The sequence below is a fragment of the Ursus arctos genome, unplaced genomic scaffold (genome assembly GCF_023065955.2).
Source record: "Ursus arctos isolate Adak ecotype North America unplaced genomic scaffold, UrsArc2.0 scaffold_16, whole genome shotgun sequence".
Classification (NCBI taxonomy): domain Eukaryota; kingdom Metazoa; phylum Chordata; class Mammalia; order Carnivora; family Ursidae; genus Ursus; species Ursus arctos.
This window is the reverse complement of record NW_026622830.1, coordinates 20105309-20128364: the sequence shown is the minus strand read 5'-3', so window position 1 is coordinate 20128364 and position 23056 is coordinate 20105309. Positions and strand designations below refer to the sequence as shown.

The 23056-nt window shown below is 47.4% G+C and overlaps 1 protein-coding gene across 2 annotated transcripts in view; it reads left to right on the top strand.

Moving 5' to 3' along the window:
• DHX35 (DEAH-box helicase 35) overlaps window positions 1–22101 on the top strand; it is a 63672-nt gene extending 41571 nt beyond the window's left edge. For both annotated transcript variants that reach the window (XM_026503502.4, XM_044385824.3), the window contains 9 exons: window positions 2418–2472; window positions 5282–5377; window positions 7202–7296; window positions 8308–8385; window positions 9940–10069; window positions 13049–13130; window positions 14586–14657; window positions 17046–17157; window positions 20910–22101. In XM_026503502.4, the coding sequence (XP_026359287.1) occupies window positions 2418–2472; window positions 5282–5377; window positions 7202–7296; window positions 8308–8385; window positions 9940–10069; window positions 13049–13130; window positions 14586–14657; window positions 17046–17157; window positions 20910–20954 (765 nt within the window). In that variant the 3' untranslated portion in view covers window positions 20955–22101. The remainder of the gene's footprint in view (window positions 1–2417; window positions 2473–5281; window positions 5378–7201; window positions 7297–8307; window positions 8386–9939; window positions 10070–13048; window positions 13131–14585; window positions 14658–17045; window positions 17158–20909) is intronic.
• The last annotated feature ends 955 nt before the right edge of the window (window positions 22102–23056 follow it).

Genomic DNA, 23056 nt, shown 5'->3' with positions numbered 1-23056 from the left:
TAGTCGTTTTGTACATCCTTGATGTGTGGCCACATTGCTGTAAGCCCCAGCAGCGCGCGCTGCCCCATGCATTGTGCCTCGGTCACGCCGCATTACTTTCTTTTAGAGGTTTGCTAATTTGATTGATGTCAGGAGGGAGAAAGGGAGGGAGGACAAATGTCTGTACCTTATTTGATTTCTCAAAAAAACAGTTTAAAAAAAAAACCCATTTATTGTCCACTTTATATTTCTTCTGAATTGTTAAGCCATTTATCTGTTAGAATTAGTGTTATTATGATTTTTAAGAGTCCTTTAATTATTAAAGACATTAACCTCTGTCTATAGTATTTCTTGCAAATGGTTTTTCTAGTTATTTGTATTTTACTGTTTTTTTTTAATAATTTTTTTTTAATGTGCAGACATTATAAGTATTTCCACAGTAAAATCTATCTTTGTCTCTGTGATTTCTTCGGTTATTCCTGTCCTTATGAAGCACTTCTGCACCTCTAGGTCAGTTAGTAAACATTCAGTCATATTTTCTTCTTGAATTTTTATGATTTGAAGACTAGCATTTTAACTCTTGTTGTGTCCCAACTGCATAGTTATGTGGTGTGACAAGCCTGGATTCTCAGATAATAAAGTCCCTCATGTCATATATGTCATGATGAACTAGGTGAATGAGGGAATAGAAAATATCAGTCTCTCTCTCAAACAACTGTGTGTTTATCATAAGTATGGAAAAAATATACTCTTTGATTATTGGTGTATGCAAGAAATTATAGAGAGGATAAACAGTGTATGCAAATTAAAAGCTTAAGAAAAGCCTCCCATCTAAGATGAAAGGAAAACGTATAATGGCAAAAATGACATATCAGCATCTCGAAAACTGCAGTTTTTCAAGCATCATTTGGAGTGAATATCCACTGAAGATATAGTAAACTAACATTGGAACGTGTTTGGCTTCTCTAGAAGAGAAGTAAGTGCAAATTGAAATAGTTAAGTGACCAAACAGGAAGAAAAAGGAGAAAGTCCAAAGCTGACCCAGGTTGGGAAAGCAGTTTCATACTCCTCTTCAGTCCTGGACGGCTTTCTAACATTATTTTATGAGCCGTAGAAATGCCTGGTATTTCTTCTCAGGGAAATTTCTCCTGAAAAAATAATTCAAAAAAAGAAAAGAATGGGGGCGCCTGGGTGGCACAGCGGTTAAGCGTCTGCCTTCGGCTCAGGGTGTGATCCCGGCGATCTGGGATCGAGCCCCACATCAAGCTCTTCTGCTATGAGCCTGCTTCTTCCTCTCCCACTCCCCCTGCTTGTGTTCCCTCTCTCGCTGGCTGTCTCTATCTCTGTCAAATAAATAAAAAAAATCTTAAAAAAAAAAAAAAAGAATGTATATAGCATGATCATGTTTATAGTATAATTGTATATTAAATTTTTAAATAGAATAATGAAAATCACAAACTTTTGGACACCTGGAGAATGAGGAAAATACACATTCATCTCCATGTATTCCCTTCCAGTTATTTTCTCCTGAAACTGTGGTTTTTGTTCTGTTTTGTTTTTTTACAGTTGAAATCATGGGCCACATATAATTTTGTTTATTTAGCAGTGTTAGTTAAAGTAGCAAAGAACTGAAAACAACTCAGTTGCCCAGGAGGAAGACAGTTGTGTATTTTATGGAGTATGACCTTGTTGGAATATTATGCCGCCATCCCAAGTAATCACTGTGAAGTTTCTCTGGGTTAGAAAAACCAAAAAACAAAAGACAGTGAAAACAGAAAACCATACAGAAAAACAAACTAAAATTATCCATATGCGGTCCTTGCAACTATGTTAACGTGTTTGCATATAGTCCCGAATCAGATGAGGCCAGAGAGAAATACTAGTCAGTGTGTTTGGGGGAAAGTCCTGGAGATGTGATTTGGGTCCGGATAATCAGACTGAAGATCACAGTAGCAGCTTTGCTTAAATTAAGTTCAGATTGCCTAGTGTTTTCTCTTTTCAGAAATTCGGATTCCATGTATGTCAGTGCCCCCTGGGGACGAGGCCTGACGCCGGGCTCTGGGTGGTGCAGTGTTACCCATCAGGGCTGCTGGAGTAGAAGGTTGAGACTATGAAGGAAAAAATCAGAAGTGTCTGATGAGAGTGTAGGAAAACAGGGAAGTTGTTCAAAGTAGGGACCCATCACTTCTGGTGGAGGGGAGCATGAGGGAGGGCTCCAAGGGTCTGTGTTTAATCAAGCTGAGATTGAAGACCAAGTAGTAGTAAGGATGCTGAGAAGGAGAGGAAGGGTGTTTCAAGGTCGCCAACATGAATACAAGCACGGAGGCTGGGATGTATGGGGCACATAAGAGGGAAGAACGGATTTGAGCAGGAAATAGTCACATTTTATGTCTGTTACCTGAAGAAATTAATTTAGGAGGATTTTTATGTTTTTACAGCCCCCCCCAGCACAGTCGATGGTTCAAGCGTTGGAGTTACTCTATGCTCTGGGAGGTATGCATGTCTCTTACGTGTTCTCTGATCCGCTAATAGATGGTATTGGTTAGGCCGTATTCACGTTAGGGCTCTTAGTATCTTCAGGGATGGGACTGGTTCTCCCCATATATATATAATCCTCTTAACAACCCTTAAGCTTCATGGAAATAAAAAGGTGGGACCATGATTAGATTAATAGTACATGAATTCCAGTTAGGACAATGAATTTATAAAGCATGTAGGTATATCAAGAGCTACTAATAATCATCATTAGAGCCACACTCCTAAAAGACATCTAGAATATTCCCTACCAGTATTTCAGATGTTTCCTCTCCAGGCCTGTTTCTCAGTCCCTCCACCCCATCCTGCAACCTCTGGCTCAGTGTTCTCTCCCTGCTTTCCCTCATTCCATTCCTGGAGTTCCCTGTGGAGAACTGGGTCGATGACCAGCCCGTGGAATTCTTTGGGGGCAAGGAAGCACCATGCTTTGGAACACCTCTATTCTCGTGTTTAAAAATGGAGTGTTTACTCTTAAGATAGAGAACATGGTAGCCTTGAATTCACCTGCTGAGGAAGTACCTGTCTTCTGTGAGTGTCGCCCCAAGTGAGCATAATGTCTGGTTTGGTAGGAAGTTTCGGTGGAGGTTTTGTCCTCTGCGATGGTTTTGTTTGTTTGTTTTTAACATCTTTGTTGAGGTATAATTCACATACCATACAATTACCCATTTAAAATGTACGGTTCAGGGGTTTTTAGTATATTCACAGGGTTGTGCGACCATCACCCCAAGTTTAGAACATTTAGAAGAGTTTCACCACCTAAGAAAGAAACCCTGTACCCATGAGTGCTCACTCCCCACTCCCTTTCCCCTCCTCCCAACCCCAGGCAACTCCTGATCTAAGCCCTGTCTCTGTAGACTTGCCTGTCCGGCACGTCTCACACATATAGAGTCATATAATCTGTGGTCTTTTGTGATTGTCTTCTTTCATTCAACACGATGTTTTCAAGGTTCATCTGTGTTGTAGCATGTGTTGATACTTCATTCCTTTTTATTGCTGAATAATACAGCAGTGCATGGATTGGATATGCCACATAATATCCTTATCCATTGAGCAGTTGATGAACATTTGGGTTGTTCCCCTTTTTGGCTAATACAAATAATGCTGCTGTAAACATTTATGTGCTAGTTCTTGGTGGACATTCCTACCAGTCGGGTATGAGGGTTCCACTTGCTTCCCACGATAGCAAGTTGCCAACACTTGTTATCTGTCTTCTGTGTTACGGGATCCTAGTGGGAATGAAGTGGATCTGATTTGCATTTCTCGATGACTAATGGTGTTAAGCACTTTTTCGTGTGCCTATTGGCCACGTGTCGATCTCCTCTGGAGAAATGTCTATTCAAATCTTTTGCCCATTTTTACTTGGGGTACTGTCTTTTTATTATCGAGTTGGAGGAGTTCTTTATGTGTTCTGGGTATAAGTTTCTTATCAGATCTGTGATTTGTAAATACTTCTCCCATTCTGTGGGTTGGCTTTTTATCTTTCTTGATGGTATCGTTTGTAGTGCAAAAGTTTTATATTTTCATGTAGTTCAGTGTATGTATTTCTTCTTTCGTTGCTTGTGCTTTTGGTGTCTTACCTAAGAAACCGTTGCCCAACCCTTGGGCATGGAGCTCTCTCTTGGGTTTTCTTTGAAAAGTTTTTATAGTTAATAGCTTTTACATGTAGTAAGGCTGTGCTCCATTTTTGAGTTAAATTTTTTATACGTGGTCCATCTTCGTTCATTCCTTTTGTGATACTTCCCTGCAAAAGAATGACCAATTACTGATGTAAAAGATCGTCAGTGATTTAAAAGGCCTTTAGGTGGGTCTGCATCAGGTCCGCCCAGAGTGAGTGTGTGCCGGAGTAGATTCCCATCCCTTTTCTTAGGGGTGTAATAGGACCCTGAAAGCAAGGTTTCCTGGGATAATCTTAACGGATATGAGAGAACATTGACAAACATGGAAGTTTTTCATTTGGATTGATTTGCCTCTAATCCAACAGAATGAAAGTTAAAACATTTTATATTTCTTTACTGCCTAAGTAAGCTGGAGAAGGCAGGGGAAACCACCCAACTTAGTTTACAGTTTTACAAGCTGAATTATCACCTTTCAAGAGATGATTATATGGGAACAGAAGAGAAATTACCTTTCCTGTCTTACTCTGAGCTCTGCAGCATGTATTTTAATGGCACACCTTGGGAATAGTCTGAATATCAATAAGACGATAGTCAGCATCTCCGGAATCCCATACCTGAATATTGGCTAGTGGCACAGCGGCGAGGAGGGATGTGGGGAATTGAGTCCATCCAGTTCAGTAAACTGCCCAGCAGGCAGCTGGATGAGCGGTTGTGGTGCTGGCATCAGGAGAGATCTGGGCAGACATTTAGATTTATAGTCGCTGGCCTTGTGATTGCTCTCATAGTGTGGGAGGGCAGAGGGCTCAGGATGGCCTTCTGGGACATCTGCACTTGCACTTGGGAGGAGCGGTCTCTGGGGTGGGTGAGGGAAGTGGAGAGCGAGAGCAGGCTGCAGGGCTGTTTCCTTAGAATGAAGTCCTTGAATAGAAGCTATTAGAAGTATCAGTTTTTCGAAATTGGCTGTTCAGGAGCTCAGAGGGGCTCTTTTCTTCTTTCAGTGTAACAGCACTCTGATGTAAGATTGAGTTTGGCAGCATGATTCATCTTTTGGACACCTTTTCCTAGCGTACCTCATCGTTTATCCTCCTGATAACCGTACATCTTCCAACACAATGGGACACGCCTTCTGATTTCTGTTGTTCTTACGGCAGGTCTGGACAAAGACTGTCGCCTAACTGAACCGCTTGGCATGAGAATTGCAGAGTTTCCTTTGAATCCCATGTTTGCAAAAATGCTGCTTGAATCAGGTAGGTGCAGAGCAATAGTTCTCATTGATTCTGTCAGAGCGTTAGTTCTTCGAATTTTGTGCACCCTGCGGAAGAGGGCACGATATATTCCGAGTAGTGAAGGAGCTTTCCTCTAACGCTGTCTGATTTGGGGCCTGTTGTTAACTGGGGATTCTGTGTCAGTCACCATTAACTAATTCAGTAAACACTTTTGTTTGTTTTCCTGGGGGCCTAGAATGGATGCCTGATTTTTTTTAAACAGGGAAGTTTTTTCTTTTTTTTAATTATGGTAAAAAATATGTAAAATGTACCATTTTAACATTTTTAAGTGTATGGTTCTGAGGCATTAAGTACACTTACATTGTCAGTCAGCCCTTACCACCATCCATTTCCAGAACTTCTTTATCTTTTCAAACTGGAACTCTGTCCCCATGAAACACCAACTGCCCATTCCCTCCTGCCCCCAGCCCTGCAGCTACCCTCCTACTCTGTCTTCATGAATTTGATGATTCTGGGAACCCCCCTTCAGCGGAATCCTACAATATTTACCCTTTTGTGACAGATTCATTTCCCTTGACGTACTGTCTGCTAAGGTTCATTCGTGTCGTAGCCTATGTCAGAACGCCCCTTTTTAAGGCTGACCAGTATTTCACTGTGTGTATGTACCGTTCACCTGTCGACGGACACTTGCGTTGCTTCCACCTTCTGGCTGTCGTGAGTAAGGCTGCTCTGACCATTGGCATACAAGCGTCTGTTGGAGTCCCTGCTTTCACTTCTTTTGCGTATTTGCTTCCCGTGGAATTGCTGGATCATCCAATAATTCTATGTTTAATTTTTCGAGGCCTCACCATACTATTGTCCACAGAGGCTGCACCCCTTTGTACTCCTGCCACCAGCACACAAGGGGCCCAACTTCTCTGACACCTTCAAATGTTTGCAAGGATAGGAGTAAGGGGCGAAAGTTCATAAGTTAGAGGTCAAGTCAGAATCATCTAGAGAATATAGTTTATGTGTTTCTCCCCCCACCCACCACCCCTCCCAGAAAAGGAAATAAGAATTTTTTCTTGCTTTTGGCTAACTTGTATGTTCACTAGCAATTTACAGAGCTGTATTTCAGACTAAGTGTGGTGAGAGTTAGCTTTAGTTTTGAAACACCCAGATGACCTCAGGCTTACATTGAGAAAGAGGACTCAAGTTTGGGGGTAGGGGAGCGTGTCGGCCATGAGGCAGGAAGCTGTGGGGAGGAGGATGGACACTGCAGTTCGCTGTCACTGTCCAGTGCCCTGGAGCACTGACGGCTGCAGACCCTGTTCCCCGGTGTGAGCAGCCGGTGCCCACAGAGTGCTTCCCTGGTCTGGGCGTGCCTTTGGTCTTGCCAGGTCAGATGAGCCCCGTCAGGAGAGAGGCCACCCCAGAGAAGGGCCTAGGAAGAGAGAGACTGCAAAAGGGACACAACCCACAAACTCCCTGCCCCCCCTTTCCCTCTCGGATTTTGGCCAGGACTCTAGCTGTTTTGATGGGAGTAGGAAACAGGTGTGGAGTGAACCTGCCCTTAGTGACGTGGCTCCTCTGGCCCCGCCGTGGTGCAGCGAGAGTCCTCGATGTCCCAGCTGCTGCGTGCGGTAGCAGCCCCTTTCTCAGAGTCCTCCTGGGCCTCCGTTCATCTGGGCCTCATATGGGACATCACATTCAGCAGAGTAAAGTGTTGATATGTTACGAACTTGAACAAACTGAATATAAATATATGACTTTAGTTTGTAGTGTGGTGTCAGGAAAATAACAAAATGTCTTTCACCTCTCATTGACAGTACCTGTTTGAAATCAAACATGTTTTTTGTTTTATAGGAAATTTTGGCTGTTCTCAGGAAATTCTAAGCATTGCAGCCATGATGCAAATCCAGAATATCTTTGTGGTCCCCTCAAACCAGAAGTCTCAGGCAGTAAGTCTAGCCTTTTCCCCAAGCCATTCATACCAGTCTTTTTCACTGTGGGCTCCCCTTGTTGAAACTCTCTGGGAACCACTGAGACAGGGCTGTGCAGATGGGATCCACTTGCATTCTGAGTGTTTGCTGTGTGCCTGACATTGTACCAGACATTTTATGTGGTCGTGTTCCCTAGTGTCTTCCCCGTAACCCTGGGAGGTAAACACTCTTCTCATCATTTTTAGAGATGGAGGCACAGAAAGGTTAGGTAACTCATTTGTGATTGCACAGCCATGGGGCAATTGCCTTTCACAGTCCGGAGTGCCTGGCCTTAACAGTGACCTGCTGACCTTCCCATAAGGGAACTGGCCTTCAGGCTCCTCTGGGAGTGACCCGGGTGCCACGCTAGTGACGTAAGGAGTCGTGCCCCGGCATGGCAGGAGAAAATTCTAGAGATACTGAGTATATTTGTGTGCTTATGTAGGTATCGTATGTGCAGCTGCTTGAACTCATGGGAGAGCAGGGTGGTGTTGCCCCGATCTTACAGAAAGGAGAACTGAGGGATGGGGTCTGAAAGGATGGTGCAGCTGGTGGTAGCCTCCGAATACAGAGTGTCTACCGCATGCTGGACAGCTGGCCCCCTGCCCTCCTGGAGCTTACATTCCCCCGGGGCTGCGGGGGGCTGTGGGGGGCGGTTCTTCTGAGAGAGATGGTATTGACTGGATAGAGGAGGAGAGAGACAAGAGCATTAACGTTTCTCTGATACCTCTGGCAGGCGTTACAGCGTATCATCTTCATCCCACAGCAGTCGTGGTAGGTTTAATATCCCGATTTTTACAGATAAGGAAGTTGAGGCCGAGAAAGGGTCCATTACCAGTCTGAGATTTTCAGGAGGTGGCGGTTGCCAGAGCTGGTGCAGACCGGGTCTTTCTGACTCTGCAAGGCATGAGCTGTTCCGCGTGTCATGTTACCGCCCAGTGCCAGAGGCTCATAGCAGTCGGCTTCTAGATGGTGCTCTATTCCTTCCAGATTCGAGTGCACCGGAAATTTGCTGTGGAGGAGGGTGACCATCTCACCATGCTCAACGTGTACGAAGCATTTATCAAGGTAAGTACAGCTCCCACTCAAAAGGCCCCTCAGCCCACTCAAGGTGATCTAGGAGTGAGGCTTCCAGAAGGTCCGTTTATAAAGGAATGGCCAAGAGACCTCAGTATGTTTCTATTTAGATGATTGCCAGTCCTTCCAATCCATGGGTGGGGCCCCTATCTGGGTCTGTGGTGTGATTTTGCCTGGAAGAACACAGGAGTTGCTCCTGGCTGTCCCCTGCCTGGAGATGTGACCTGCTAGCCCCGCACTGACGGTGCACCCCCCCCCCCCCCCCCGCCCCGCAACCGTCTCACACCCACCGGTGCTGCCGGCCGGCACTAGCAGACATCTGAATAGCAAGTCCTGTTCTATTTTCTGCCAAATAAGTGAGGCCAAGAGTGTGTGGTGTTGAGTTGAATCTTCAAAGCGGTCTCTGTGAGTTTGAGACTGTGTCAGCCGCCACTCCTCCAGTGGGGCCTGGCCGTGAGAGGGACGTGTGGGGAGGACTCGGTCTAGTCACATGCCCTACCCTGTTTAGCCATAGGCAGTGTTAATTTTTATTGTGTTTTCCTGTAATAGTCTCAACGTTTTATAAAACTAAGCAAATAACACAGCTTAAAATTCTCACTAAAAATTGCTGAAAAGAGAGCTCTAAAGATGATGAAAACTGTAAGAAACCTCTTATGTAAAGGAAAGGGTGGGAGGGGGAAATTAGATATGTCAGATTTTCAGTATCTTGTATTTGTTTCTGAAATACTCTCTCAGAAGAGAAGAAATACTAAATTTTTGTTTCACCCGAGATCTAAGGGAGATTATTCAGTTAGTGAACAGTCCTCAGAAAAGCCTGCTCTCTTACTGACATCATGAATTATGAGCTACGGCAGTTAAAATTTATTTGTGTGAGCGCAGAGTGCCGTCCACACCCTGAAGCTTGCTCTGCCGGCGGAAGGCGGGTGCACGTCTACACCGCATTCGTGTATAGTCGCCGTCTTGGAAAATCTTCTGTGGATGACATTTTCTTATTTAAAACGCTTTCATTTCTGGCTTAGAGTAGAATTGCAGAAGTACATCCCCACAGCAGTAATTTAACCTGACATAATGGTCCTACTTAAGAATGTAGAATAAAATTAAGTGCTGTTGATAGAAAAATCATATGTTGGGGATAAATAATAGTAATTTGCAAATTATTTCTAAATTGGCAAGTGTCCTTGCTTGCCTGTAGTCTTCTGGAATGATGGACTCAAAGAAAGTTGATGTACAAAGACCCATAGGGAAGTGGTTCTTTCTGATAACTCGCCACTCGGGTGGGTGTTTCAGATTGAAAATAACTGCTTGTCAGTTAGTGCTCCTTTGCCCTTTGGCACAGGGAACGAGGTGGAAGAGCGGTCCGATGGTGCACGTGGTGGTCAGCATCTGTTTAGGGAGAGGGGGCGGAAAGGGGCCCATTAGGACAGGAAGATCTTGTCCCACTGAGTAAGCAAGCGAGGGAGGAGGAAACAGTGCGCCTCGCGGTGTAGCCGTGGTCCAGAACCTGTCGCCTTTCTCTCACTCCCCCTCTGTCTGGTTGCCCTGTAGCACAATAAAAACTCGCAGTGGTGTCAGGAACATTTCCTGAATTACAAGGGTCTTGTCAGAGCGGCGACAGTGCGAGAGCAGTTGAAGAAGCTTCTTGTCAAGTTTCAAGTGCCCAAGAAATCTAGCGAAGGTAAGAGCAAACCCCCACACCCAGCGACGCCCCGTTCGTGCTGTTCACTTGTGTTCCCAGACGGTCCGTGCGAGGCTGGTGCGAGGCTGGTGCGAGGCGGCACGGCGTGCTCCTTATCTCCCCCGGGCTCACACGGAATTGCCCGTGTCGGTGAAAAGCTGAGCGTGTAAAAGTATCATGTTTTTTCCAGGGAGGTCCGTTTGTATTTCTGAGAGCTATTCTTAGTGAAGAAAAAACAAAAAACGACAAGCCCTGACAAGACTTCGGGATCATTAGCATTCACATCATCGCATGTTACGTAGTTAATTTCCCCATGTAGGCTTTGCAAGAAAAGTTGCTTTTAAGTGGACAGTATTTAGGGCTATTCTATATAAATTACATTTTATGTTCAAATGCAGGCATTACTCTGCAAGCCCATGCGTGGAGCCTCAGCAGTCCCTAGGCTAAGACATGAGTGCTGCATCGGACGCGGTCTCTGGCTCCTGGCAGTGACTGTGACTACCATTAATTGAGGACACACTCTTACACCATAACAGGGGGTTCTACAAATATTCCCTCACTTAATCACCCACCCTGTGAGGTGTGGGTAATACTATCCATGAGTCCTAAAGCCCTAGGGAGAAATTCAGTAGAGTTGAGGACAACACAGCTGGTTCAGCTGAGCCGGATCTGTGTGGCTCATAACCAGTGCTTTTGAGGGGGTGGCTCTTCTGCTCATTCACTCGGCCATTGCCCAGTGAGTGCCAGCCACGCACCAGGCGCCCTGCCGCCCTCGGCACCGTGAGTACCTGCTAGCATTCCGTGAGTGCTGGGAGCAGGCCGGCGGTGTGCCGAGTGTTTCCACATGTGAGTTCATTTAATGCTCACGCCGATCCAGTGAATGTATGCTGCTCGTGTCCCTGTTTATAGATGAGATCAGTGGGCGAAGAGGCAAAGAGAAACTTGCTGAACGTCACACACGGAGTGTGTGCTGGGATCAGAACTCGAACTCGGGCAGTTTCGTTCCTGCTGTTTCAGCCTTATTTTTGCCTCTACCCTAACAGCAAGTGATTACAAAATGGCCAAGACATTCTGACTCTCAGAAAACAGTGAAGTGAAGGGAGAGATTGATGCAGGTAGACAGAGTGCTACAGTGGGAGGTTTTCAGTTCTCTTCGAAGTTAGAGGAGTAGACCCGTCAGTACCCGAGGCAAACAGAGGTGGCAGATATAATAGGAGCACAGGGAGGAAGGACTCCAGCGGGGCAGGGCCTGGGAGGTTACACAGCAGGCTTCGAGGAGTGGCCAGGTCCAGTCCAGCAGCCTGGTTGCACTAGCAGGCATGGGGCAGGGAGGCTGTGGAGACGGGCTTGGGGTGAGGGCCATATTAGATGCTCAGAATATTGATGAATGAAGAAGCTTACGGGAGACGGGAGAGTTGAAACCGGGTTGATTGGGTAAAGTTGGTGTCATTGATAGAAACGGGAACCTTCCAGAGGCAGCTAATTGGGGAGAAGCTGATCTAGTGCTTGTCACGTAACAGACGGATGACAACCTTCCTTCTCCATCTGTGTTTCTTAACCTGTTTTTCATTATCAACCTCTTGCTCAGGAGAAAAGTGACATTAAATTTAAGTTCTTCCTAACTTAACGAGAGAAATTAAATATGAAGGAAAATACGATTTTGTAAGGCAGGGTTGAGCCTTGGTGAGCCACAGCCATTGCAGTATCTAAGATATCCCCCCTTCCCTGCCCTGAAGAACCAATTTTCATCCCTTTGGAAGCCATGTCCCCCTAATAAGAATGTATGTTCTACGTAGAAGTTTCTTTTGAGTAGCAATTAGAGAGAAGAGACTGAATCTTGGATCAGATTATGGTTAGAAATGTAGATTTGAGATTTATCAGTTCTTTGCTGAGAAACAATAGAGAAAATCATGGAAACAATAAATTATGTACAAATTTAAAATTTCTAGGTGTTAAAAAGCAAATAGTAAAAATATTTTTAGCAGACATAAGAGATGAAAAATTAAAAACTTTATCATAGAATGAGTTCATTTAACATGCTTAGGAAAAAATACTAGTTTCCAAGTTGATATGTGGACAAAGGAACAGAAAACTCACAAAAGAAGAAATACAGATAGTTAATTCATAAATGTATAATAAAAGAAGGGGTACCTTTTTGCCAAAACATTGCCAGTAAGAATGCGGTGAAACTGACATTCTCATGCTCTGTTGATGGCTTTGTAAATGATACCGCCTTTTGGGAACTTATTTACCAACGTTCTGTATTTCATTGGATCTAAGATGCCATCATTTGTAAGGCACACCGCTATTTTATGTACCACTAAGAAGAAAGTACTGCCAGTTGTAATTAAAAAATGCAGCCCTGATTTCATTGAGTTAAAGGGGGGAAAAGAGTGAGTCTTAGACTTGATGAAATGTGATGTGTCATAAGCCACATACATGACATTATTCTTTGCATAATCACTTGGAATATATCCTGTGGAAGTCATCTAATAAATGGTTGGGCTCTATCCTTGGAAGATGTTTACTGTAGCAATACAGACACCAGTTAAAACGGGATAGTTGAAAAATTGTGAAGAATTACATGCTGTAGCTTATAACTACAGAAATAACGTAATGTTGTGTCTTACGGAAGAAACATTAAGATTTTCTCCTAAAAAGGAGTTTTGGGGGTCATTGGCCAGCCTGTGGTGTGCTCTCTTGGGTTCTGGTGCCCAGCCTTGCTCCTATCACCCTGTGGCCTGGTGGAGTTGGAGTATCCCAAGTGAAAGAAACAGTCTAGCATGGTTCCTTCAACGGGCGTAGATGGTGCCAGGGCAGGTGTCCCCACTGGAAGGCATGGGGCTGGGGCTGGTTCAGGGGAGGTTTGCGAGGCGGCTCAAAGCAGCCTGGGCTGGGGCCTCGCATCACAGGCCTGAGCATGCAGAGCATAGGGCAGGCAAGGGACTTACCTATCACTCTGTTTGCTGCCTTGTGCAGGTGATCCAGATCCAGTCCTGAGGTGCATTGTTTCGGGATTCTTTGCAAATGCAGCAAGGTTTCATTCTACCGGAGCTTATAGGTAACACGATACTTTGTGGAGTCATTTGTTAAGAGGAGAAATCTTAAAAATGATCCAAACCCCATAGAAAGCTGGTTTGCCGGGGAAGTACAGACATTAAGTTAAATAGGTTTTCTTTATCTCCTGCCTCCTTCCAAAGATGAGTTGAGGTTAACTACGTAGCTTTCAGCATAGTATCTTTACTTGATGGAAATGATTCTCAAATATTCAGCTTATCTGTGTGTTGTGGAAGGATGGTAATTACAAGCCTGGAGGCTGGAAATATTTCCATTCTAATAACAGAATAACAGAACTAACAGAAAGGACTGTTAGAGATGATCTTTCCTGGAGAAACAGCCCTGGCCGTCGGCAGTTCATTGTTTCTAGAGACCTGTGGGACGTTGTGGCCATAGTTGCTGTCTTTGGATGTTGGCAAGTGTTTCTTCATGCGCTGGATGTGCCTCCTGCCACAGACCACAGCCCGTTTCTTCCAGTTCCACTTCCTGGGCAGAAGATCACTGGTCACGAATGCCCTCCTAATAACCTCAGGACCTCGGCTCATTCTGGCCCAGAGCGTCACCCCAGCCTGTCTAAAAGTGCATCTGTTCTCTCATACGGGAGCCATCCCAAAGCTTCCTCCCCAGCTCTTCTTCGCATTTCCTTCATATGTGATGTTGTCATTAGCCTTTTCCGCTCAGAGAATACGACATTCCTGTTTTCTGAGGGGAAGTCAGCTTCATGGTCAGTCAGTCCCTTTGAGGCAGAAGTTGAGTCGATCAGCTCAGGCCACCTGGTACCACAGCCAGGACCCTGGGGTGCTGATGTTATCACAGAGCTGGAGATGAGCTCAGTCATGGTGCTCGAAGCGCTTCCCTGACACACAGGCCCCTGGACCCCACAGAAACACCCCATAATTAGGGCTTGGGCAGCAGCCTCCCAATCTGTTGATGCTCTCTTGTGATCTGACCTTACCGATATTTGTGTGCTCGGTAATTATTTTTTGAATTAAATTGAATCAAATCTGAGTTGAAATTTGAAATATTATCTCAGACAAATGGATAGTCCAATACTGAGTTTTCTTTTTCCCCATTACTATGTCCCCCATAGCCTTTATATTTATTATTTAACTTTGTTTAATAGAAAAGTTTATACAGGTAACTATATGTATTATTTCTGTCCCTAAGAAAATTGTTTTGAGAGAGAATATACGGAAGATAAACATGAACATGGGCAGAGCAGTATATTTTCCATGTTTTTCCTGAATAGCCACATGCTGTTTTTTGTATGACTTGTTCTTGACTTCTCGGGTGGCAGTGGGCGAGGGGTCAACCAGGGCACTAGAGAAGATGGAGAGAATAGTTTGTTCGAGGGAAGTACCATCTCCGTGCATTTTTATATAATATGAAACACATCTGTGGGAGAGTCCCACTCGAAGTATTTCAGACTGACTTCAGATAAAATTCTTCTGTTTGCAAGGACTATCCGTGACGACCATGAATTACATATCCACCCTGCCTCGGTCCTCTATGCAGAGAAGCCGCCTCGCTGGTAAGCCACCGCCTACTTCTGAGCCTTGTGACCGCTCGGAAGTCAGGGCCTGGTTCTTGTTCATCCCTGGGTCCCCAGGTCTGGCATGGCACCTGCCATACATGTTTGTTGACTTTGTTATGCCAAGTCATCTACAGAAGTTCTGCTCTTATCAAAGATTTCCTTACGCAAATGGTGATATTCCTCTCCTCACTCGTGTACTCAGCAAGCTTTCATCTTCAGCACAGACTAGGTGCTAAACCCTACACTGGGCACAGCGATGTGGATTGGGGTTCTGTCACAGTCCTGATGGCGACACAAAGTCAGACAGATGCCAGCAGCTCAGGAGAAGGGCCTGGTGTGTGTGGGGGATGTAAAGCACTGAGGTTGGCACCTCACGTGCCAGGGAGAGTCAGGGTGGGCTTCGTGGAGGAGGTGACATTTGCTCTGGGGCCTGCAGATAGGAGTTTTCCGGCAGAAAAGGATGTGAAGGGAATACACACTTGAGGCAGGAGCAGAAGCGAAGCCACGGGAAGGTGAGGGACCCTCCTGTCTGGGAAGTGGGGAGTCACTGGTGTGGTGGGCCCAGGCTACCCCCAGGCGGTCTGTGAGATGGAGTGAGTTTGGGACCATGCCTGCGAAGGAAGAGATTCACACAAGAGGAGGCAGTTAGACCTTTTTTTTTTTAAAGATTTTTATTTATTTATTTGACAGAGATAGAGACAGCCAGCGAGAGAGGGAACACAAGCAGGGGGAGTGGGAGAGGAAGAAGCAGGCTCCTAGCGGAGGAGCCTGATGCGGGGCTCGATCCCAGAACTCCGGGATCACGCCCTGAGCCGAAGGCAGACGCTTAACCGCTGTGCCACCCAGGTGCCCCAGTTAGACCTTTTAATAGCACTTTAGTAGGTTAAGTTTTTGCCTGCCCAATTTGATAATAAAAAATTGGAGCCTGTCTTTTGTATGTCTTCTTAAAAGCTCATTTTTCTAGTAATTCATTTGTATTGTGTTTTAGAAAAATATTGCTCTCACAGTGGATTGGAAAATTTAAAAACAACTGGTTCTTCCCCACAGATCAGTGGAGAAGGCAGAGGAGAGAGCGGGCCTGGGGAGGGGAGATAATGGTAGAAGAATGAGCAGGCAGAAAGGCCCACTGTAAGGTCTTTGGCACCCTGGAGTAGTGGTTTCCAAAGTGCGGTCTCCAGGCGAGCATCAGCGTCACCCGGAAGCCGGTTAGAAATGCAGATGTCCAGGCCACACCCAGCCCTACTGAATCAGAAACTGGGAGTGCGGTCCAGCAGCCCTCCAGGTAGTTCTGATGGGTGGTAAAGCTTGACACCCTTTCCCCGAGACCAAGGAATTAGACTTTATCCTGTAACCCGTGCAGATCCAGAAGCTGCTTAGCCGGAACGAGACTTGGTTAGTCAGTTCTGGGTTTAGAAATCTCACCCGATGTCCATCAGCATGAAGGGTGACTGCAAAAGGGAAGCAAACCTCGGTTCTAGAGTCTTTCCCAAGGGTTTGCTGACTTTGGGGTGACTAATTTGGGAGTTGCTTAATTTGGGAGACTTCTTTTTCCTGCTTCATTCCCAGGGAGCCCTGAAGGGCAAAGAGAGCGTGGCTGAAGAGAGCCAGTCCTGAAGCAGCCCCATCATCCTAGGGTGGCAAAGGGAGCATGCTTCCCCTCCGGCCTCTGCAGAGGGCCTCTCCCTCTTCCTGGGCCCGACCTTCAGCAGCTGGTCATTTGCCGGCTTCCAGGAGCGCACAGTGGCGGTGTGGCCGGGTGTTTGTAGTTGTTAGGCGAGCCCTGCGTCAGCACTTCGGAGAAGCTGATGTCTGTCTGATACATGCACTCGGAAATCTGGGGATTTGAAGTTTTCTTCTTGGCTCTTTGGTGTCTCTTACCTCAGCATCAGGCACGGCCCCCGCCCCTCCTTTTCCCCTGTGAGTAGTGGTATAATTTTTGTACAGTGAGCGTACTGACAGCTGTGTACACCGGGTAACCCATAGTCCAAGTAAGATGTAGAATATTTCCATCTCTCTAAAACGTTGCCTTGTGTCTCTTTACAGTTAATTTCCATCCCTTTTCAGAATCAGGCAAGACTTCACTTCCCTTTCTCCGTTTTCTGATAAAGTCAGTGCTCTGTTGTGAGTTCTGCAGACTGGGAATCCGGAAGGGTCCTGCGCTGAGCAGTGAGATGTTCTGGAAGTCATGTCAGACTGAGTCTCCCCTATAAAGTGGACACACTGTCACCCACCACTCAGCTCATGAGGCTGAGGTGCCCTTGTTTAGTGTAGCCCCTGGCGCACACAGTAGGTCCCTGGAAAGGGGGGAACGCGCCTGCTCTGCTTGCTGCGGTTCTGGGTTCTCACCGTAAGGTTTAGGAGATTCCTGTTTTCTCCTGCTTTCAGGGTTATCTACAATGAAGTTATCCAGACGTCCAAGTATTACATGAGAGACGTGACTGCTATCGAATCCGCTTGGCTGCTGGAGCTGGCTCCACACTTCTATCAACAAGGAACGGTAGGGGTGAATGGGGACTATCCCTCAAAACACCTGTTAGCTGCCTCTTTGTATGTTTAAGTACACATCGATTCTCCAGTTTCATGCCCTAAATTTGTTCCCCCCAATAGTGCGTGGGGTGGAAAGGCCACTCCCATTCTCTACCCCATACTGGGTGGAAGCACTATACTGTTCGCTCATAGTGAAGTGCATTTAGAAATACATCCCTCCAACTTAACAAGACAAAAAAGAGAATGTATTTTCGGCTCTTCCTTTCCCGCTCCGCTTCTCTTTCTTCAAAAGAAATTCCATCACACTTTGGACCATGTTCACAAGGAGTGGCACAAATACTGTCTGATGAAGATTGCCCCACAGAGAACATAAACTGGTGTGCAAGCTCACACTCAAGGTGGTTTGCACGGCGGTGGTGCTGCTGGGCGTTGGCTTTCCTGTGTGTGCTCTGCTGCCGGGGCAGGCCCTCGTGCGGGACCAGCAGCGTAGTGAGCCTCGTAGAGGAGATGCGTAGTTTTGTTTTCTGTATTTTCACACACACAAAAATCGTCTGTTCATTGGGAGGGTGGGGAAGGCCATATATTCTTCTAACAAGATCTGTAATTGAGTGCTGGTTATATTTGGAAGGCTGGCATGAAAACAGGTAAGTCAGGGTTCACAAACTTCCATCGACTCATTCTGTTTGGTCTGCGTCATGTTTTTAATTGGAGTGTTTAGTGCAGTCACTCTTAATGCTGTTGTTGATACGGTTAGATTGAAGTCGGCTGCGTTGCTGGTTGCATTCTGTAGTCTGAATAAGTTCTTTCTTTTTTTACTGCCTGTGCTCTTTGTTGCCCAATGCCTGAAAACAGTGGTTTCAGATAGTTTGTTCAGTTTTACCACTGTTTATCCCAGAAAGGAAAGTCCAGACCTCTTACTTCATCAGGGCTGTAACCAGACTGCAGTGTATTCAACCCAAAACTTAGATTAACAAGTGCATTTAAAAATTGGGAGACTTCAGAGTATATACGGATTTCAGGTTCCTCCTAAAAGAAATGGTACGTCTGCCAGTGCTAGGGGCACCTGTTTGGCTCCGTTCATTAAGCGGCTGCCTTTGGCTCAGATCCTGATCTCAGGGTCCTGGGATCGAGTCCCGCGTCGGGCTCCCTGCTCAGCGGGGAGTCTGCTTGTTCTTCTGCCCCTCCCCCTGCTCTTAGTGTCTCTCTCTCTCTCTCTCTCTCTCTCTCTCTCAAATAAATAAATAAAATCTTTTTAAAAAAAGAAAGAAAGAAAACCTGCCGGAGCTGGGCTGGTATTACTGCTTGGCAGCAATCAACAGGGGCTGAGGAACGGCTGCTCGCTGTGAATGATGCGGTCCAGGTGCTGCAGTCCTGTTTCACTTGTTTGCTTCACTTGCTCGACTCCTGGAAACATTTGAGTGTGACCCCGTAAATGGAAGGCTCTTCTCGTCCCTCCAATGTCAGGGGAAATTGTCCTTTTAAAACCTTTTTAAAGTATTTAAATCGTATCCGATCGAATGAAAACTATTTCAAGCCTATCTAGTTCTTCGCATATCCTCATACAGATGCTTCCGCTAGAAACCAGATGAGCGGCAGGCACCAAGACACATTCAGAGTGTGTTGTCTGTGCTGCGTTGGGCCGACAAGAACCTCAAGTGAGAGAGAGTCTTTCCCCTAAAACCTCTCAGGCGGGAAGCAGCAGACTTCAGAAGTCCAGGAGGAGTGAGGAGAACCGCTGGCTGGAAGCAGAGAACAGTTCAGTGGAATGCTGGTGGTTCAAGTTGGAGGAGGCGAGCATTTGAGGGGGGAGTGAACCCGAAGTTGTCTCACATCCATTAAGACCCTTAGAGAACAGGATTAACCTAGAAGCTGAGTCATTTTCCCTTCTCATCTCAAAACTACAGTTCAGGCCCACCAAGTTAGAGCAAGTAGCCCCAGAAGTTGGAAGAAAATGACAATCCCAGATGTCTGCATTGGTCTCTTCTCTTTAGATGCTTCTTGTCCCGTTCATTGATCCATTCTGATCACTGCCTATGATCAGAATATTTTTAAAGATGCCTGGATCTTACGAGTCATCTGGTGCCACAGCTTCATTGTATGGACGAGGGCCCCCAAACCCCCCAAGAACCTTGGCCCCTTCTTAACCTAATCAGTCCAAGGGTAGTTGTACTGTTAACTTGTCCGGAATGAATGGATTTCCCCAAGAGCCCTGCAGGTCTCCGCTGGCAGCCCATGTATGGTAGACGGTCCTTTGTTGAACACGTGGCCTCCCCCCCATCCACAGAGGGTCCCTGGCTCTGTTCCTGGCACATTTGGTGACTTTCCATTGCTCTTGTTTTCAGAGTGTCACTCTCGCCCTGTATGGAGGCCTGAAATGGTCCAGAGTCGGCTGTGTTTATACTCTGCATTCTTCTCAGAAACGAACACCAAAAATGGTCCTGTGCACAGGCACAATGACATCAGCCCCATTCCCAAGTGAGGGCTGGGAGTGTCTAACAGTAGCTGGAGGGGTCCTCTCAGGTAAAGTGCAGGGAGGAGAGAAATGATGGAAATGCAACAAGACCCCCAGGAACAGGGTGGCCTGCTCAGAGAGTTGCCTTCCAGTCTTTAATTTTGTGTCCTGCTTCTCAGAGGTGTCCTTGGGATCTAGGAAGAACCCTCTTAACCAAGGCCTTTGCAAGAACCTGTCCTGGTCCTTTCTCCAGCACATGTGGTTAGAAAGGCACTTCCTGCAGCTCACTGAGACCTCTGTCCCATTCACTCCATCAGCGGGTACAGGTACTGGACGGTGGGTTAGGTCTCCTGCACACCGCATTCTTTCAGGGCCCATGGTTCCCCGTCAGCAGTGGCCTTGCTGTCATGTGTCAGCCCATGTGGGTGTGCGAGTGTTGGTTGGGCACTGAGCATGTTGGGGACCAGCAGTCAGGTTGGGAGTTCCTCATGTGAAGATCCCACTGTGTGTTAGGGTATCTCTTGGTTGTTTGCTTATGATGATTGAGGGGGACTAGGGATACGTCAGTTGGTGAACAGAGGTCCTTTATTGAAAGCTTCTGTTTACATACTCAGCCTTAAACACGTGCTTTAGGATTGACAGCACTTCTGGCTTTATCTTAGAATGTAAAGTATAATTGTATCCCTAAATCCTATTATCTGATGCCTGTGATTATAATGTTATGCATCTTGTATTCTTTATACTGGTGGGGAGTGATGTTTCTGGAAGGAAAGGGTGGCGCTAGGAGGTGTTCTTTTCCTTGTGTGTCTTCCGTCATGAGCGCTTGCAGGTCCTTGAGGGCCAGGGCCCTGAGCACATGTACCTGCATGTGGAGGTGCTTGGTGAAATGATGGATCTCCTTGTTCCTATGGGGAGGGTACCTTTCCTTGAGCATTTGCAAGAAATTCATAGAAACGTGAGGTGACATCCAGCCCGAGCCCAGTCCCCTGAGCACAGGGGTTTGGCTGTGGCTGTCCTGGGGGCTGTGGCAGAGGGAGAGTGTGTCCCATTGACACCTTCCCAGAGCCCTGGGTGACCAAGGTCGGCCATGGCAGGCTGGGCCCTGGGCTACCGGGCCTTGCTGAAGGCCATCACCTTTGTTGGTTCCTTGGGCTTTTCCCCTCCACACTGCTTTCTGAGGGGCACGGCATGTACCGAGAATGTGCGAACCAGAGGGCAGCGCTGGCATGGTTGTTGATATGGGGGTCCTGTTGATTCCAATCTCTCAGTCTGAGCGACCCCTAATGATGATGGTTTCTCTTCTCTTGCAGCACCTGTCCCTCAAAGCCAAAAGGGCCAAGGTCCAGGACCAGTGAGCGGAGCTCGGCTGCCGCCGCAGGGGTCTTGGCGCCCTCTCCTCCATGCTGTGGCCCCCCAGCCCTGGGCGGCGAGCTGGCCTCAGCTCACGTGGAGTCTTCTGCTGCTCTGAAGTGGGCCGCAGCCCGTTCGTTAGCCCCTTCCTTCCCTCCCCTCGGCATCTGCGTTCCTTGCTGGGATCCCGGGGGAATCCGTGCCTGGGCGGGCACCCCGCTGCGCTGCACCTAGGCAGAGCGGGAGTAGGCAGGGCCGTGCTCTCTGCTCACACAGCACTCACGCAGTGCCCCCGCTGACCCAGCATGCCACTTCCGGCAGGTGCACGGTTCTGGCCCAGCTTCGTGGGGCACGGGGAGGGAAGCTGCCCACGGCGGGCTGGAGCGCTGTGTGGGGTGCTTGGGGGGTGTGCTGGGCCGCCCTTGCTTTCCTTGGCGGGGCCACGGCTGTGCTGCTGGGTGTGAATGAGCGTGAGTCTGTGGACGGATGAGACCACACTGCAGTTTCTGCCAGAATCTCTGAGGGGCATGGCTGGCGGGCACAGGGGCTCCAACCAAGCAGCTTCTGTTTTCCCTCCGCGTCATGACCCTGTCCGTGTGTGGCAGGTGGCCGGCAGACAGGACTCGTGTGCACTGTTCTTTGTTAGGGAAGGATTTCTGTCTCTCACAAGTGGGCTTAGCTTTCTCTTCGCGTATGACACTAGCAGAGCACTAGTGAGCTCATCCGCTCACACCCTGGCGGGAACCCTCTGTCGCAGGAATTCACAACAGTTTAGAGGCTCTAAGCTTCTGTAGCTCAGGAACATAACTTGTATATTTGTTTTTTGTTTCTTTGCTTGGGTTTGGCGAGAACCCAGGGCGGCCCTCCCAGCAGGCACTGGTTCCATCGTCACCCCAGGGCTGCTTCGCCGGGATGACGTTTGCATTTAGCACATGCCCGATGCGGGGTTTCTCCCCTTACAGTTTCAGTGACCTTTATTTCAAAAACTCGTGGCTTGAAACTTTATTTTTGTACAGATCTTAGTTTGGATGTGCCACTTTTGGCACCAAACGTGTATGTCATTTTTATTTCCATTTTGTAAACATGTAAATAATAGTGACAACTTGTTAACAATAGTAAACCTTTGTACCTCAAGTAAATGTGTTCCCTCCCGCCCGTGGTACTTGTGGTCTGTATTTTAAGATGGTCCAGTGAGTTCTTCTGCAAGAGGGTCTGATGTTAGCTAAGAAACCTGATGCTCTGGCTTCTCCGTGGACGCGGGAAGCCTCATATCACAAGATCAGCACGACCATACGCCCTCAGGAGCTCATGGGAGCAAACCAGGGGATGTTGTTTAAATAAAGTCCTACAGAGGTGCTAATTTTTGCCAGTTTCTGATTGGGATCTTTCTGTAGAGAGGTCAGAAACACTTATTTTTATAAAGTCTGAATTTAGAACCAGGGCTGATCGTGATAAGCTGCTGTGGGAGGAGGAAAGGGTACAGGATCCACACCCTCTGCGGAGAGACTGGAGTTGCAAAAGGGGAGCGCAGACAAATGGTGCCGGCGAGGGGGTGTGCGCAGACGGGAGGGAGCACGGCGTCATCTCTGCCCGAGTGCCGGGCTCCCGGCATATCTGCCCCTGGGCCTCCACCTCTTGCGGGGCAGCCGTTCCTTCACCATCAGAGGCTGCAGCCCCAGAGTCCTGGCCTGGCGGAGGCCCCCTCCCTGCGTGCGAGCAAGCACACAGCCTTGTCAGCTAGCCGCGTCCCGGCCTGGTTCCGCGCGGCCGGATTGCCGGGCTACCCGAGACGGTCCCTGTGGAGCTCCGCCAGGACCAGTTCCCTCAGGCTCCTCGTCGGTTTTCGTCGGGTGTTTTTAGTGCAATTCAGACAGCATGGCGGTGCCTTCGTTTGAAGCCAGGTGCTCCGGTGGGAGGGTGGAGGGGAGCCCGTGCTGGAAGCACGGTGGAAGGGGTGGTGTCCTGTAGGCCTGAGATGGAGCTTTCTTTGCTGGCAGCTCTTTCCTGTAGCTGGTCTCCCAAGGGTGGGCTGGTGCCGTCACAGGGGCCCTGGCCCAGTGCCGCTCACTCTGGCCGTCAGCAAATGGTTGGGCACCCGGGCTGTCTG